The sequence below is a fragment of the Alosa pseudoharengus genome, unplaced genomic scaffold (assembly GCF_046254945.1).
Source record: "Alosa pseudoharengus isolate Yale_2024_CS ecotype anadromous, Long Island Sound unplaced genomic scaffold, YU_APseudo_1.1 YU_APseudo_1.1_scf_2, whole genome shotgun sequence".
NCBI classification, from domain to species: Eukaryota; Metazoa; Chordata; class Actinopteri; order Clupeiformes; family Clupeidae; genus Alosa; species Alosa pseudoharengus.
This window is the reverse complement of record NW_027468663.1, coordinates 4,539,897-4,554,331: the sequence shown is the minus strand read 5'-3', so window position 1 is coordinate 4,554,331 and position 14,435 is coordinate 4,539,897. Positions and strand designations below refer to the sequence as shown.

The following is a 14,435-nucleotide window of genomic DNA, read 5'->3' as shown; positions in this document are numbered from 1 at the left end:
CCACTACGCTGAATTAAATAAAGCAATAGCTGTCATCGAAGTGTAATTAGGAGTTACACGCAGACTGGTTACAGTAGCCTACACTAAGCGATCGCATTAAAACACAAACAACAAGAACAATTTCTTACCTTTTGTAGTGATACAATACTTATTCGTGTAGGTATGTTATCTGTCCCGAAGACGAAATAAAGCCCTGTAATTAGGCTACCTCTCCATGAGATTAGGCACACAAGGTGTCCGCTGTAGCTGTGCGAATGAAATGCCTCCTCATGTTGTTAACCAGCAGACCCGCAGTAGGCTACTTGTCTTGGACGAAACGAATAGGCTACATTATAGTCTCCTGGAAGTCATGGTTAAACCATTTTGCGGACGATCTTTTGTGATTATGATCATGTTATCGGCGCCGGTGGCTAAACTGCAGGACAACTCGTGTAGCCTCGACTGTGCAGATATGCCAGTCCCGCTCCCAGCATCACAGCCCGAAGCTGAAGCCTAATTGGATTGAGTTGTGCATCACTAAGGATAGCACTACCATCAGATCAACCAAACCGAGCGCTCTTGTGCGTCCGACACACTCACTGTTAGAGAAAGACACTCTACATTGTATTAAAGAGAGTCTACAAGTCGACTCATGATGTGAAACTAATGAGTGAAAAACTCCTCCAACAACATATTGCCTAAAAGTAAAGATTTTGGTACTTCATTTTCACTCAATGACAGTGACCTCTCTTTAATGACGACCCCCCCCCCCCCCCATGGTCTTTACATCCTTTCCTCTATGGCTATCAAATGGCTTTATTTAATGTATAGGCCTACCCATTTTCATTTTTAGTCTCATGAGTAAAGTCTAGATTTTTAGTTGACCTAGTATAAATACCATAGTAGGCCTACACTTTATATTGATGTTAAATGCCAAACGATTATCAGCTTGGCTTTGGAGTGTAGGTGGATACCAAATATAGACCCATGCTACCAAAAATAGAAGCAATGGTGTCATTTAGCCTAGATACTAACATAATCTTACCATTGATACAGATTTGTTATGATATTTAAGTTTATATCCAAGTTACACATCTTTACAAAATTATACATTTTCAAAAATGCCTTGAATAATTTGAAATGTAGCCTACTTCCTTAAAATAATCTAGTGTGTGACCTAAATTGAGAGGCTCAAGAATGGCTGGTTTAGGTGTTAGAATTTAACAACGAAAGTTCTAAAACTCAGCACTTGCTAACCATGAGGTGTTCTCTGAGGACAAATACTTTTCAGGGAGGTTTCAGCCAGAGGTTGACCCACTGGAGATGAAGTGAGAGCTCTCTAAACAAGCCTTCAGGTCTCTCCCATTTATATGAGTCATTTCATCAGTAATCTCGAATCTTACGTGGGCTAATCAGGGAGCACACTGTGGGTAATGAAATTTGCTGACACCATGACATAAGCTGATATTTAATTGTACAAATTGTACTGACAAATTGTCATTGCAGGCTGAATGTTCCAAATTCCCTCATAATGGGCAAGAGAGCAGTAAGTCTTTTTTTAGGCATTTACATTTATTCATTTGGCAGATGCATTTGTCCAAAGCAATTTACAGCAATATAAATATATTTAAGCTATTAACATTGCAGCATTTTTACATTTAAACTTTGAGGGTTACAGCAGCGATAGAATAATGTTTAACTACAGTGCAGAAGAGAATATAGCTAGGATCTGTCAATGCTAGTACTAGGAGTGCCTACACATTAAGTACTAGTAGAAGTACTGAGGAGGAAAAGTGGTAGAAGAGGAGAGAAGAGAAGAGAGGGAAGTGGGGTGGAAGGAGGAAAGAGGGGAAGAGTGTGGTAAGTGTGTATTAGGTGTGTGTGGTGGTCAGAAGTGCTAGGAGAGAAGGTATTCTTGGAAGGGTTGTATCTTCAAGAGTTTTTTTAAGATAGAGAGGGATGCCCCTGCTCTGATGGAGCTTGGCAGATCGTTCCACCATTGGAGGACCACAGATGAAAAAAGTTGCGGGAGTGGGGGTGGCAGTGCTAGACAATGTTCCTTGGAGGAGTGCAGTGCCTGATGGGTAACATAAGCTTTTATGAAGTGAGTGCAGACCCAACAATCACCTTGTATGCAACCATTAGTGAGTTGAATTTGATGCGGGCGGCTAAGGGAAGGCTTAGTCAAGGCGTGATATAGTGAATACAGTAAAGAAAGTTCAGATTATGTTGGTGTTTATACTGTCTCTCTCGCTTTCAGATTAAAAAAGCCACTGACTCACAACAGTTATGTTAGATGGTTATTTCAGTCTTCAGCAAAACAAAATATTCCTAAATGTTCAGTACTCAGGAGGGGGTTGGTGGGGGGGTTGGTTTGTAGTATAATAAATCATACCAACACTCTTGCATTCCCCCTTCTTGTTCAAAGCAATTATAGGTTTATGTCAGGGAACACTAGGTGCTACACAATGCAGACTGTTTATTAGGAAAGCTTTGCTGAGGAAGCAGTAGAAAGAGGTCTTTCAGCCTTGATCTGATCATGACATATTGGTACAACTGTGGAGAAATGATCGATACTAAAACTGTATTGGCAAAGCAAAAAAACTTTACCAGTCCCCTATATGAGGAATAATGAAATACACCTTACCGAATTAGACACACGGCTGATGCTATAACAGAGAAAACGCTTATGGCAGCTGTAGCACATTCACCTGGCCTATGATGAGTGTGATTAATGTCATAATATCAGCCATGTCAGAGGGAGCTGTTTGTGTGAGAAACCATATACAATCCCTTGATTGCTTCTCTATTGAATTAAGGACAAACACTGACATCAATTACAGGTAGCTTACTTTTCCCAAACAACTAAGCAATCCATATGACTAAATAACAATCCATATGACGACACCCCTACCCTGACAGGTGGCACACTACAAAACATAAATAACTGCAGTGTCAGTCTTTAAATGTCAATACGTTAATTTGTTTTTAACTTTATGGTTGGTTGTACTGATTGAGTACATTAACAGAGACATTTAACATTCCCACAATAGTCTGGGAATGGTGTAACTGATAGATGATTAAATTTAAATTTCAGACTGAATGCACTCTTCAAATCAGAAATATCCCAATGGCCAGAGAAAGACATTTTACATTCTCAGAGCTCTGAGATCATTTGCACAAGGCAACAGAAAAACTCATGGGGGCATTTTGTCTTTACAGGCCTTTAGCAAGTGATGTTGAGCTGTCGTTTTTTTTGTGTGTGTGTGACATCCCTAACAACCAGCATGTTGTCCTGTGTACCACTGAAAATGACAAGCCTTTCAGATAAGCACACAAGGACACTAGCACAATGTTCCTGAAATCAGATGCTTGCAAAGTCTCCAGCCCTCAATTTTCCAGCCTAAATGAATAGCCTCTGGTTAGAATTGAACCATAAAATGGGCAAACTGCATGATTGATATTCACACTTTGGGAAGTAATGCTTTACTTATTACATTATCTGAAATAGAAGGCATTGATGGAAATAAATGCAATACAATTAGACCCAATGATGCAATTGTGCAAATGCTCTCCATATATAAAAGCCTGGTGATGCATTTTCATTTCCCAATATTACTAACAAAAGTGGGTTCCAGGACATTGTGAGGCCAATTAGAAAATCTTTTAGAATGACAACTGGACATTATCTAACCCTATCTTAGGACACATGACAATCCAATACCCTAAGCAAACATCAGAAGTGGGTGGTATAAAAACAACCTCGCGGCCATCAGAAAGCCAGCAGATGACCACAACCCCGCAAAGGTAAGATTGGTAAGAGAAATTTGTTGGAAATAAAAGTCCTCAAAAGAATATGCTTTCAGAATCATAATAAACAAGTAAGAAGAAAACTGTCTGGTTATGAGGTAACAAGCCTCTACATTTTTTTTATGTTTTCCAATTTTCTACGAATAAGCTTCTAAAGAAATGGCATGCTAGTATCCGTGCTGTAAGAATGTGTTTCAATTAAACGTGCTTGTTTGCTTCAACAAGGTGCCTTCAGCTGCTGGTTCTGCAAAGATGTCAATCTTCATGGTAAATTCCAAGCATGTCCCCAAGTCCTCTGTGGAAGTTGTGGATGACGAGGACACAGCGCGGATGAGGGCAAATGTGTTTGAAGTAAGTCCTTCCATGATCCCAAGCACTCACGTCCCAGAGGGTCATGAGCAGTTCTGCTGGACCCCCCTCCCCATATGCTGACCCAGTTTCTTCGCCGCTTCTGTTGCAGTGGGCTCAGCAGGGCAACCTGGTGGCGCTGGAGAAACACATGGCTTATCTGACCATACAAGACCACACTGGAGCTTGCCCGCTGCACCACGCTATGTCAAGCGGACACCTTCAGACCATACTCCTCATTGCACAAGCAGCAGGAACAAAAGGTAGGTGCAACATGGCTGTGCGTGTAAAACCTTAAATGACTGTGTCACTGCAGTGCGGGTGTGAGATGCACAGAAAGACATTCAGTCGAAATAAGAGGCAGAAAACATGTTCTCACATCCACTAATGGTGAGTTATGAGGGGGGTTTTTGAGCATTTTCTTTTGAACCAGATTAGGACTTCAACCCTTCCAAAGAAGGTAAAAGTAATATATTTGGGGGCATCACACCTATTAGGCATTGCATGTTATTTTCACTGTATTGTCTGTACACACCAAAGAGGTGACACACACACACCCCCTTTAAAAAAATGGCGTAATAACAACGCTGTGTAAGAGGTAGCTATGTACTGACCGGGCTGATTCCCTGCAGGGCTGAATGCCGTGGACCAGGTTGGCAACACCCCATTGCATTGGGCTGTGGAGAAGGAGCAGAGGGAAAGCTGCTCGGCTCTCCTGGCTCTTGGAGCCAATCCCAATGTCCTGAACAAGAGCTCTCTGTCTCCACTCCACTTGGCTGTCAGTTTGCACCACAATACCTTAGTGGAGGTAACCATAGGGTTGTGATCAGCTTTCACATGGCTATTTAGTTAGAACATGCCTAAACATTTCGGCATCACAGCCTTCATTTGTGGCGGCCAAAATATTTTTTTTATATAAATACAATACATCAAAATGTATTTGATATATGACAAAATATGTGCATTGTTGACCAGCTGGACAATAATTTGACCTTTAACGTTACACCAAATCAGTGAAGACAAATCAGACATACATTTTTGACTTGTCTTAGAGTGACTTGTCTTTGAGTGTCTTAAACGAGCATTAACAAAGCTCTCAACCTACTGTTTTTCTCAGCCGACACATGCAGTTATAGTACACATGACATTATCATGTATACTGTTTGGGGGAAAGTATTTATATTTAAAATACTGTTAAAACAATATTATTTTTGATGCAACTGTTTAATACATCCATTTTGATGCAAATATTTGATGCACAACTATCAAAACTTATCAAATAGAAATTATTCAATACTATTTCAAATAGTTACTTTTATATATATGCATGTATCTCACATACTGCATATCCCTGTTAGCTGTTAGTTATGTGGTAGGACTCTACGGAGTAACACAGGCAGAGAATGCTCCAGGGGATGTGTATGTGGTACTAATCGCTTGAGTGGACCATTCTTGGGTTAGGGATGAAATTGTATAAATTGCTGTACAGATCTACCGTATCACTTGAGTTGCTTAACCTCCAGATACCTTGGGATGCCTTTAAATAACAAAATAGATACGCATTTTACAGTTTCTATATGTGCAGTCTGAGACTGACATTGAGAATAACAGTGGAACTTTGTTCACTGAGCTGAAAGATCCTATATCTCGAATAGGAACTCCTCTCCTACAGCCAGACTGATGCTAACATAGAAGGAGAGCTAGAGAACACACCTGTAATGATTGCTTGTGCAACAGATAACTACGAAGCTCTTCATATACTGGTAAGTGATGTTAAATGAATGAATGAATGAATAAATGAATGAATGAATGAATGAATGAATGAATGAATTAATTAATTAATTTCATTGAATTTAATACAGATTTGGCATTGTCATAAAGGACCTGAAGAAAGTCTATCAACGCTTTATGCTCTTGTTTTTCTAGTTCAAACATGGTGCACAGTTTTGCAGCCAAAACAAGTTGGGACATTTTCCTATTCATGCTGCTGCTTTTGCTGGGGCAAAACAATCCATGCAGGTTATTCTTCAAAGGGGTCTGTATTGTCCTTACAACATAAGTGCTATATTCACCCAGCCACATTAAATTCAGCTGCAAAGTCCAATAGTCTCATATGTTCTGTCCTTCAGGAGTGGAGATGGGTCATTCCATTGAGGCACATATTAATTATGTGGACAAGTCCTGCAACAGCCCTATTCATCTGGCTCTTCGTGGAGGAAACCTTGAAATAATCAAGCTCTGTATGGCATATGGCGCGAAAATAAACAGACAACAACAAGTATGAACTTTTAGAATGCCCTTAAACTTGAAAATACCAGGTGGGATTAAAACTCTGTTGAAACTAAAACATTTTTTTGGCAAAAGACCCGAAAGAATTTCCTCATTTCCAGCTTTTGGTGATTGGCATGCTTTACATTGATGATGTTATTCCAGTGATCAGAATGCATATGCTATGGAAATGGATATCCTACTAAGGTATATGATCTCTCTGGTTTCTGTTACAAGTGTGATAAATCAACAGCCCTCCACTCAGCCTGTACACAAGGAGCCACTGAGGCAGTTAAGGTCATGCTCTCTGCCTGTCAGAACATCTCGGACATCATCAACATCACCGACGGATGCAGCCAAACCCCTCTGCATAAGTATAGACAGTCTTCTAACTCACTGCAAACTGTGTGTGTTTCATGATTATTATTTTTTTCCAATTCATGTTTGATAGCAATTTTGGCTTGTTGTAGGGCAGCCATCTTTGATCACAATGAACTGGCAGAATACCTAATCTCAAAGGTGAGTGTAAGCGCTACTGCCGTCCTTTGTCTATGGATCTGACATATACACACTTTAGCCACTGTACTGGTACTGTTTCATACAACAGGGTGCTGACATTGACCTCACTGACTACAAGGGGCATTCTCCATTACTTCTGGCCACAAGCTGCGGGGCCTGGAGGACGGTGAACCTACTGCTGTCCCATGGTAACTAACACGCCATAATGCACATGAATATCCAATCTGTTAAGTAGTTCAGGTATCAATTATTAAGGAAGACACTTACAATATTGTTTCAGGTTGCAATTTCACAGTGAAGGATATGAGTGGATGTAACTTCATGCACCTCACCATCATGCAACCAGGGGGGCTCCGGAACCTTCCTACTGAATTTTTGCAGGTGACACAGGAACTAGCTAACACTAGTCCTCTACAGTGACATTTTCTCCTTGTCTAAGACATGATACCTTCAACTTCTTTGGCTTTACTTTGGTTTGTAACTGAGCTGTATACAGAGAGAGTTTGGCCAACTAGGGAATCGAATGGTCTGAGCTATTCCATTATGTGATTGGTTGCGAGGTGGTCACGTGGTTCGTAGACACCATGTTTCATACCGACATTCATCAGGTCACATTAACATAGTACAGTGGAAAAAACACCATAAATTGTGCGCGTGTGCGCGTATGGCTGCAGTGCAAGACGGAAGAAGGAAGCGGGAAACGTTTGCACAATTTCCCCTGTGACCCAAAAAGAAGTTATGGAAGCAGAAGGTCAGAAGGAAAAACTGGAAGGCAAATAATTACTCCCTATTGTGTGAGTTAAATGTCAATTTCTCTCTGACTTATGTTAAGAACTTACAGAGGAAAATAAAGTAATACCATCATTAATGTATACCATGCTGTCAAAAAATGAACGAAGTTTGAAGTCAGCCAAGCCTTATTCTAGTTTTTTTCTGTTTAAATAATTCATGATATTTTTCCACTGTTCACTGTACTATGGGGATCTGATAAATGGTATGAAACATGGGATCCACAAACCACGTGACCGCCTCGGAACCAATCACATAAGTATAAGTACAAGTATATATATACTCTTTTAATCCCGTGAGGGAAATTTGGTCTCTGCATTTATCCCAATCCGTGAATTAGTGAAACACACTCAGCACACAGTGAAGTGAAGCACACACTAATCCCAGCGCAGTGAGCTGCCTGCAACAACAGCGGCGCTCGGGGAGCAGTGAGGGGTTAGGTTGCTTGCTCAAGGGCACTTCAGCCGTGCCTACTGGTCGGGGTTCGAACCGGCAACCCTCCGGTCACAAGTCCGAAGCGCTAACCAGTAAGCCACGGCTGCCCCATAACGGGATAACTCAGACCATTCGATTCCCTAGTTGGCCAAACTCTCTTTAAATACGGGTCTGGTTTGTAAGATGTGTGACTGCCCCCTGCTGCTGCAGACATGACATGCACCATGAGATGAACTTTCCAGACCCACAAATGAGAGCTACCATTCATTCCACTAATTCACATGTTTTAAGCAGAGGAAAAGGAGCTCTGTTTCTGAGCCAGCTCAATCTAAAGAATTCATGGGGGTGGTCACTTATTTATTAAAACTAATTTAACTGATTTTATTGTTCAAATTAGAATATATGCACATTGTAATTCAATTATGATTTACTACATTACTTCTGAATTACATTTTCCCCCAAAGTGTCAAATGTTGATCTCCCCCCTCTGACAGCATGAGTGTGTGCGAGAGCTCCTTTGTGATGAGGACGGTGAGGGCTGTACTCCTCTCCACTACGCCTGCAAACTGGGTGTGGTCAACTCAGTGAGGAGCATGCTCGGACTGGAGGTGTCACCTAACCACAAGTCCAAACAAAAGAAGTCTGCTCTACATTTCGCAGCTGAGTAAGTCTTCACTGACCTACGAATGCATGAGTCGTTTCTCAATTTGTGTCTGCATAATGACCGTCATGGACACTTCTTCACCCTTGTGATGGGCAGTATGGTCACACTGATCATATTCTGGTTAAACTTTATAGATGTTGAGAAGGATATAATATATAACCCTGTGTTTACATAATCCATGTCAAGATCATTTGAGAAATGACACAAATGTATGGTGTACGTTTTTTGTAGGTTTGGGAGGATAAATACCTGCTACAGAATCCTAGAAACCATGACGGACACCCGGCTCCTGAATGAGGGCGATGAGAAGGGCATGACCCCTCTCCACCTGGCATCCAGGAATGGCCATGTCCGAGTGGTGGAGCTGCTGCTATGCAGGGGAGCACTGTGCCAAAGGTAAGAATCCCACCTCACAGTAGAAGCAGATCTTCCCCCTCACAAAACACACGACACGGGGCCACGATCACAGCAGCATCACAATTACCAGCAGCACAACACACATAATCCCCAGGACCTCCTAAAGACAACAATACACCCGCACTGCTACAACACATTTGAATAACATCAGTGCTAGATTGGACCCTACTTTGGGGCGATCGGTGGTGGCTTCCTGGCTGACTTGGAGTGTGCCTTCTCTGTGACTTGTAGTGATTATAAAGGATGGTCTTGCCTCCATCACGCCGCAGCAGGAGGCTACACTCAGACAATGGACAGTCTCCTGGGATCACACATCAAAATGCTGGACAAAACAGATGATGACGGGGTAAGGTTATTTTTTTGCAGATTTCTCCCTACTTTAAGTAAAATACTAACATCATTGCGTATTTTGTGTATAGTCATTGAATTACACACACAGAGAATGTTATACGAGAGCTTACGGACAGAAAAGCTCCAAGAATGCGATTTCAAAGGATCTGTCTTGATGGTGTTTAGAAGTGACGAGGCGCTGTTTACTTTCCCTGTGTGGGATCTGTGTTGGTGGTGTTTAGAAGTGACGAGGCGCTGTTTGCTTTCCCTGTGCGCTCCGCTCCACTAGAACACGGCGCTGCACCTGGCCGCCCGTGAAGGCCACACTGCCGCCGTGCGACTGCTCCTGAAGAGAGGAGCGCAGATACTGCTCAACAAGAGTGACGCCTCCTTCCTGCACGAGGCCATCCACAACTACAGGAAAGAGGCTGTCGAGGTGGTGCTCCAGAGTAACAGGCAAGTCCACAGATTGATTCACAAGACCAAATTCAAAGAATACATAAGTGTCTTACATCTGAAAGAGCATGTGTGTGAGTGAGTGTGTGTGTGTGTGTGTTGGGGGGAGGGGGTGTAAACAAGGGCCAGTTCCTCCTCTTCTGCAATGCATCAGTGACTATAAGGCGTCTGCCAAATCCCATAACCATAACTATAAGACGTTTCAGACAACAACTAAATGTGAAAACTAAATGTAATGGTTGCAGATGTGCTGAAGTTCTTGGTGCATTCAACCGCCACTCCACCAAGCGCTGTGCTGTCCTGGACATGATCGAACTGCTTCCAGAGACCTTCAAGGTCAATACAAATTCTCCTGTTTTTTAAAACAAGAAACTATTATTTAAAAGTGGCAGCACTTCAAATCTTTAAACGAACATGATTTGTTTATGGTCCTGTGAAGGCCAGATAAATACACCGGTCACTGTAGGTAGGATACATACTATGCAGTTCAGTAGGTAGGATACATACTATGCAGTTCAGTAGGTAGGATACATACTATGCAGTTCAGGTAGGATACATACAGTACTATGCAGTTCAGTGGTCCGAGTTGGATCACCCCATGATGTTGAAAGCTTTCACAGAGCGACACTGTCAACAATATCTCCAAAATATCTACAGTATTCTAGCCAGCTTTTATTGGTGATAACGGTGCTTTTTGTTTTTAAACAGGTTTTAAATGCATATTCAGTAGTTGGTCGTTTTTGACCAAAACTCTTCACTGCTACTTGTTCTAAGCTGTGCCATGCCATATTTGCTTGTGTGTATGTGTGTTTCTGTAAAACCCCTACAGCATCTCCTTGACTTGTGCATAAAGGAGTCAGAGGAGGACCCCAACAGCATGAACTACTGGGTTAGTCTAGGGTCGGATTCCGTTTCTAAAGCTAGTTTCTTCAAGGTAGAAAATAACAGGTGCTGATGTGATGAACACATTCTGTTGCAAATAGATTGAGTATAACTTCAAGTGGCTTCAGTCACCAATTCAAGATGTGAAGCAGGCAAGGATGGACAAAGGCCTAGACTACAAGCCACTTCCAGCTCTGAATGTAAGTGTAAAGCTACTCCAACAATACATATCTTATCTAAGGTGTATGCCATTACTTGAGCGTATTTCTTTTGTGTGTGAGAAAAGGCCATGGTGCACCACAACCGTGTTGATCTATTGACTCATCCTGTCTGCAGAAAGTACTTAGAGATGAAATGGTGAGTGAACATTCATTAATGCATTAAAATAAGATGACATGCCTGTGTGCATTAAAATTTGTGCAACAACAAATTATCTTGAAATGTACACTGTTGAACCGTACAATGCCTATTGGGTTCACTATTATGTGACTGTTACACAGGAAAGCGTACGGTGTCAAAGTACATCTACTAAACATGGCCGTTTACATGCTGGGCCTCCTCCCTCTGACCTACCTCATTTTGAACCTGAGACCCATTCTCAAAATGGCTGATAACAACACCACTACTAATGAGGTCACTATGACTACCACTTCGTTAGACAAGGTAAGGTAGCTTACTGCATAAACTGATTTAAGAGATCTATGCAACAACATATATATATATATATATATATATATATATATATATATATATATATATATATATATATAAATAAACAAACAAACTGAACGTCAACTGACTAACATTCATTTTTGCAGCAATGCAATATTATAAACTTCTGTCTATTCCTGACTCTGGCAATGAATCTGTATTCAATGGGGAAAGAAATAGTCCAGATATATCAACAGGTAGGCGATGACATTTTCTTCCTGATAACACTACAGCCCACTAACAGTAGCCTGAACTACTCTCCACTTTGCTTGACTGCTTAACTTTAAATAGTTAATAGCTGGAGCACATGCAAAAGCAATCTTGTGAGAACACATTGTTCACTTTAACCCATCCAAGAGGACAGGTTACCTACGCGATGTGACCAATGCGCTGGACTGGCTCTCGGCCATCACGTCCGTGGTGTTTGTGGTGACACTGCTGCAGGACATGAGGACTGCCTGGCACTGGCAGATAGGAGCTCTCGCCGTGTTCTACAACTGGATGAACCTCCTGCTCTATCTGCGGCGGTGAGTTCTCTGGACAGGCCAATACAAACAAAAGTCTTACATTGGCTATCTGAAAAGACATGTTGTTGGCGAAAAAGGTGATTATTTCAGTGGTTAATCCCCAGTGAAAGCTGATACTGTTTTTATTTCTTGTCCATACCTCCATCCTCACAGCTTTGAACGCTTTGGGATTTACGTGGTTATGTTCCAAGAGATTGCGAAGACCCTTGTGTGCACCAGCTCGATGTTTATGTGTTTGATACTTGCTGTTGCATTGGCCTTTCACGCCCTGATGCTCAAGCAGGTAAAATAAATAAATAAATAAATAAACAAACATAATAAAAAAACACTTCCAGCAAAAAGTTTACAATGGCTGATGTTTCGATTCCAAATCCAATATGTGATTATCAAACCATGTGGTTGATGCTTTTGCTCCTTGCCTGCAGAAAAACTTTGGCAGCGTATTGTTGTCAATAATGCAGACTTCTGTGATGATGGTGGGAGAGTTAAACTACCATGACAACATCCTGAAACCCTATTTAAAGGGAAACCTTCCCTTTCCCACACTAACATTCATCATCTTTATTGGATTTGTCTTACTGGCACCAATTCTTCTTGTCAATCTTTTGGTAAGTGTCTCTATGCCACATTTAAAAGGCTTATAGAAAAGATAGTCTCCTCTCTGTCATTTCTTTGTACTTGTTATGGTTGAGTGCAAGAATCTTGATGTAGGCCCTACAACTGTTTAATTTGTAGATTGGTCTGGCTGTTGGTGACATAGCTGAAGTCCAGAAAAATGCTATCCTCAAGCAAATAGCTATGCAAGTATGTAGACCTTTCTATTAGAAACAAAAGAAAAACCCTGAGTCTTAAGACATATAATGCTACAGTAAGTAGAGTCCTCTAATAATATAGGTGCACGTTTGCAGATTGAACTGCACACAGGTCTGGAGGAGAAGCTACCGTACTGGTTCATGAAGCGGGCAGACCGGGCTACTGTTAGAGTTTACCCCAACAGAGGTTTTCAAAAGGCATGTGAGGAATTTAATCTAATTTGCCATTTAACTTCTTATAGCAGCACATACTCAATTCAGTTAACTACTTCATAGTACAACTCTTGATGTTAGAGCTGCACAGTTATCATAATTGCAATATGATCCAATGCAATTATCTAAATGCGAAGGCTACAAATAATTGTGCAGTTAATCGTCACATTTATGATTTTTATATTCATGTCATCCTTTTTGACTGCCACTTTCGATTGGTGAGCATGCCTAGTGCATGAGAAGCACAGCACTTCTGATTGGTGTTTTGACATTTCAAAATCATTTAAATAATCGCAAATCACAATATCGACATTTGATATTTTCTCCAAATCAATCAGCCCTACTTGATACGCTAGTGGGGCTGCTGCAATTTATAGTAACAGATACCTTCACTTGAACTGTGAAACTCAACACTGTTCATATTGCTCTCTTCAACAGACACAGAGTCTAATCCACTCCATAATTGGGGATGAATCGCAGGAAGGGAAGACCCGGCTCAACCTCACCTCCGGCCAATCCACTCCTCTGGCATGGGAGCTGACCAAGCAGAAATACAGGTACGACACCACGCCTTAACCCACTCCATCCCACCATGCATTTGGGCAGGCCATGTAAGACAACAAGTTGGCCTTATTTTTTTAATTCTTTTTTTACTGTAGAATAAGAGAGATCTCCAGCCTCACAGAGAAGCAGAACAACCTGCTGAAGCTGATCATGCAAAAACTGGAGATCAACTCAGAGTCAGAGGACACAGATGGGCCTGACAGCATCCACTCCAACATACATTACCTCCACTCCAGGACAGACAAGTGGACTCCAGTCATCAGAGCAGTGATGGCTAAGAGAACATAGGGCTGCCAGCACCATAGACTGTATTGTTCTATATGTATATGGCCAGCACCCCTATGTACCAGCAATGGACTGGAAGAATCAAAGGGGAATCGAATGGGAATGAGAGGAATACTGATATAATCTGCATATAATCTTAACGTTATAATATCCTTAAATGCCACTTAATATCCTTAAAGGGATATTCCACCATTTGGGGAAATACACTCGTTTTCCACCTCCCCTTGAGTTAAACAATTTCCCCAAATGGTGGAATATCCCTTTAAAGGAATTATCCGGAGTAAAATGCACTTTAGGATGACATTAGGATGTTTTTTTTTTTTTTAAAAACGGCGACGAAATTGTGAATTTCCAGAGCGTGTTACTCCACACTCGGCAATCGACTCCTACGGACTTTCCTCTAAAGACGCCAGCTGCAGCAGCAAC

General features: G+C 41.5%; 1 protein-coding gene across 1 annotated transcript; it reads left to right on the top strand.

The window, feature by feature from the left end:
- Positions 1-4,041: 4,041 nt before the first annotated feature.
- Positions 4,042-14,012, top strand: trpa1a (transient receptor potential cation channel, subfamily A, member 1a). The gene is made up of 27 exons (XM_076295949.1): positions 4,042-4,140; positions 4,250-4,400; positions 4,770-4,945; positions 5,793-5,900; positions 6,064-6,172; positions 6,267-6,415; positions 6,643-6,779; positions 6,876-6,924; positions 7,013-7,112; positions 7,205-7,305; positions 8,643-8,812; positions 9,044-9,208; positions 9,461-9,575; positions 9,849-10,015; positions 10,261-10,351; positions 10,845-10,904; positions 10,999-11,097; positions 11,184-11,254; positions 11,398-11,560; positions 11,716-11,805; positions 11,966-12,135; positions 12,289-12,418; positions 12,561-12,743; positions 12,871-12,939; positions 13,044-13,132; positions 13,571-13,717; positions 13,820-14,012. Exons 1-27 carry the CDS (start codon positions 4,042-4,044, stop codon positions 14,010-14,012), a joined length of 3,351 nt encoding a protein of 1,116 aa, XP_076152064.1.
- The last annotated feature ends 423 nt before the right edge of the window (positions 14,013-14,435 follow it).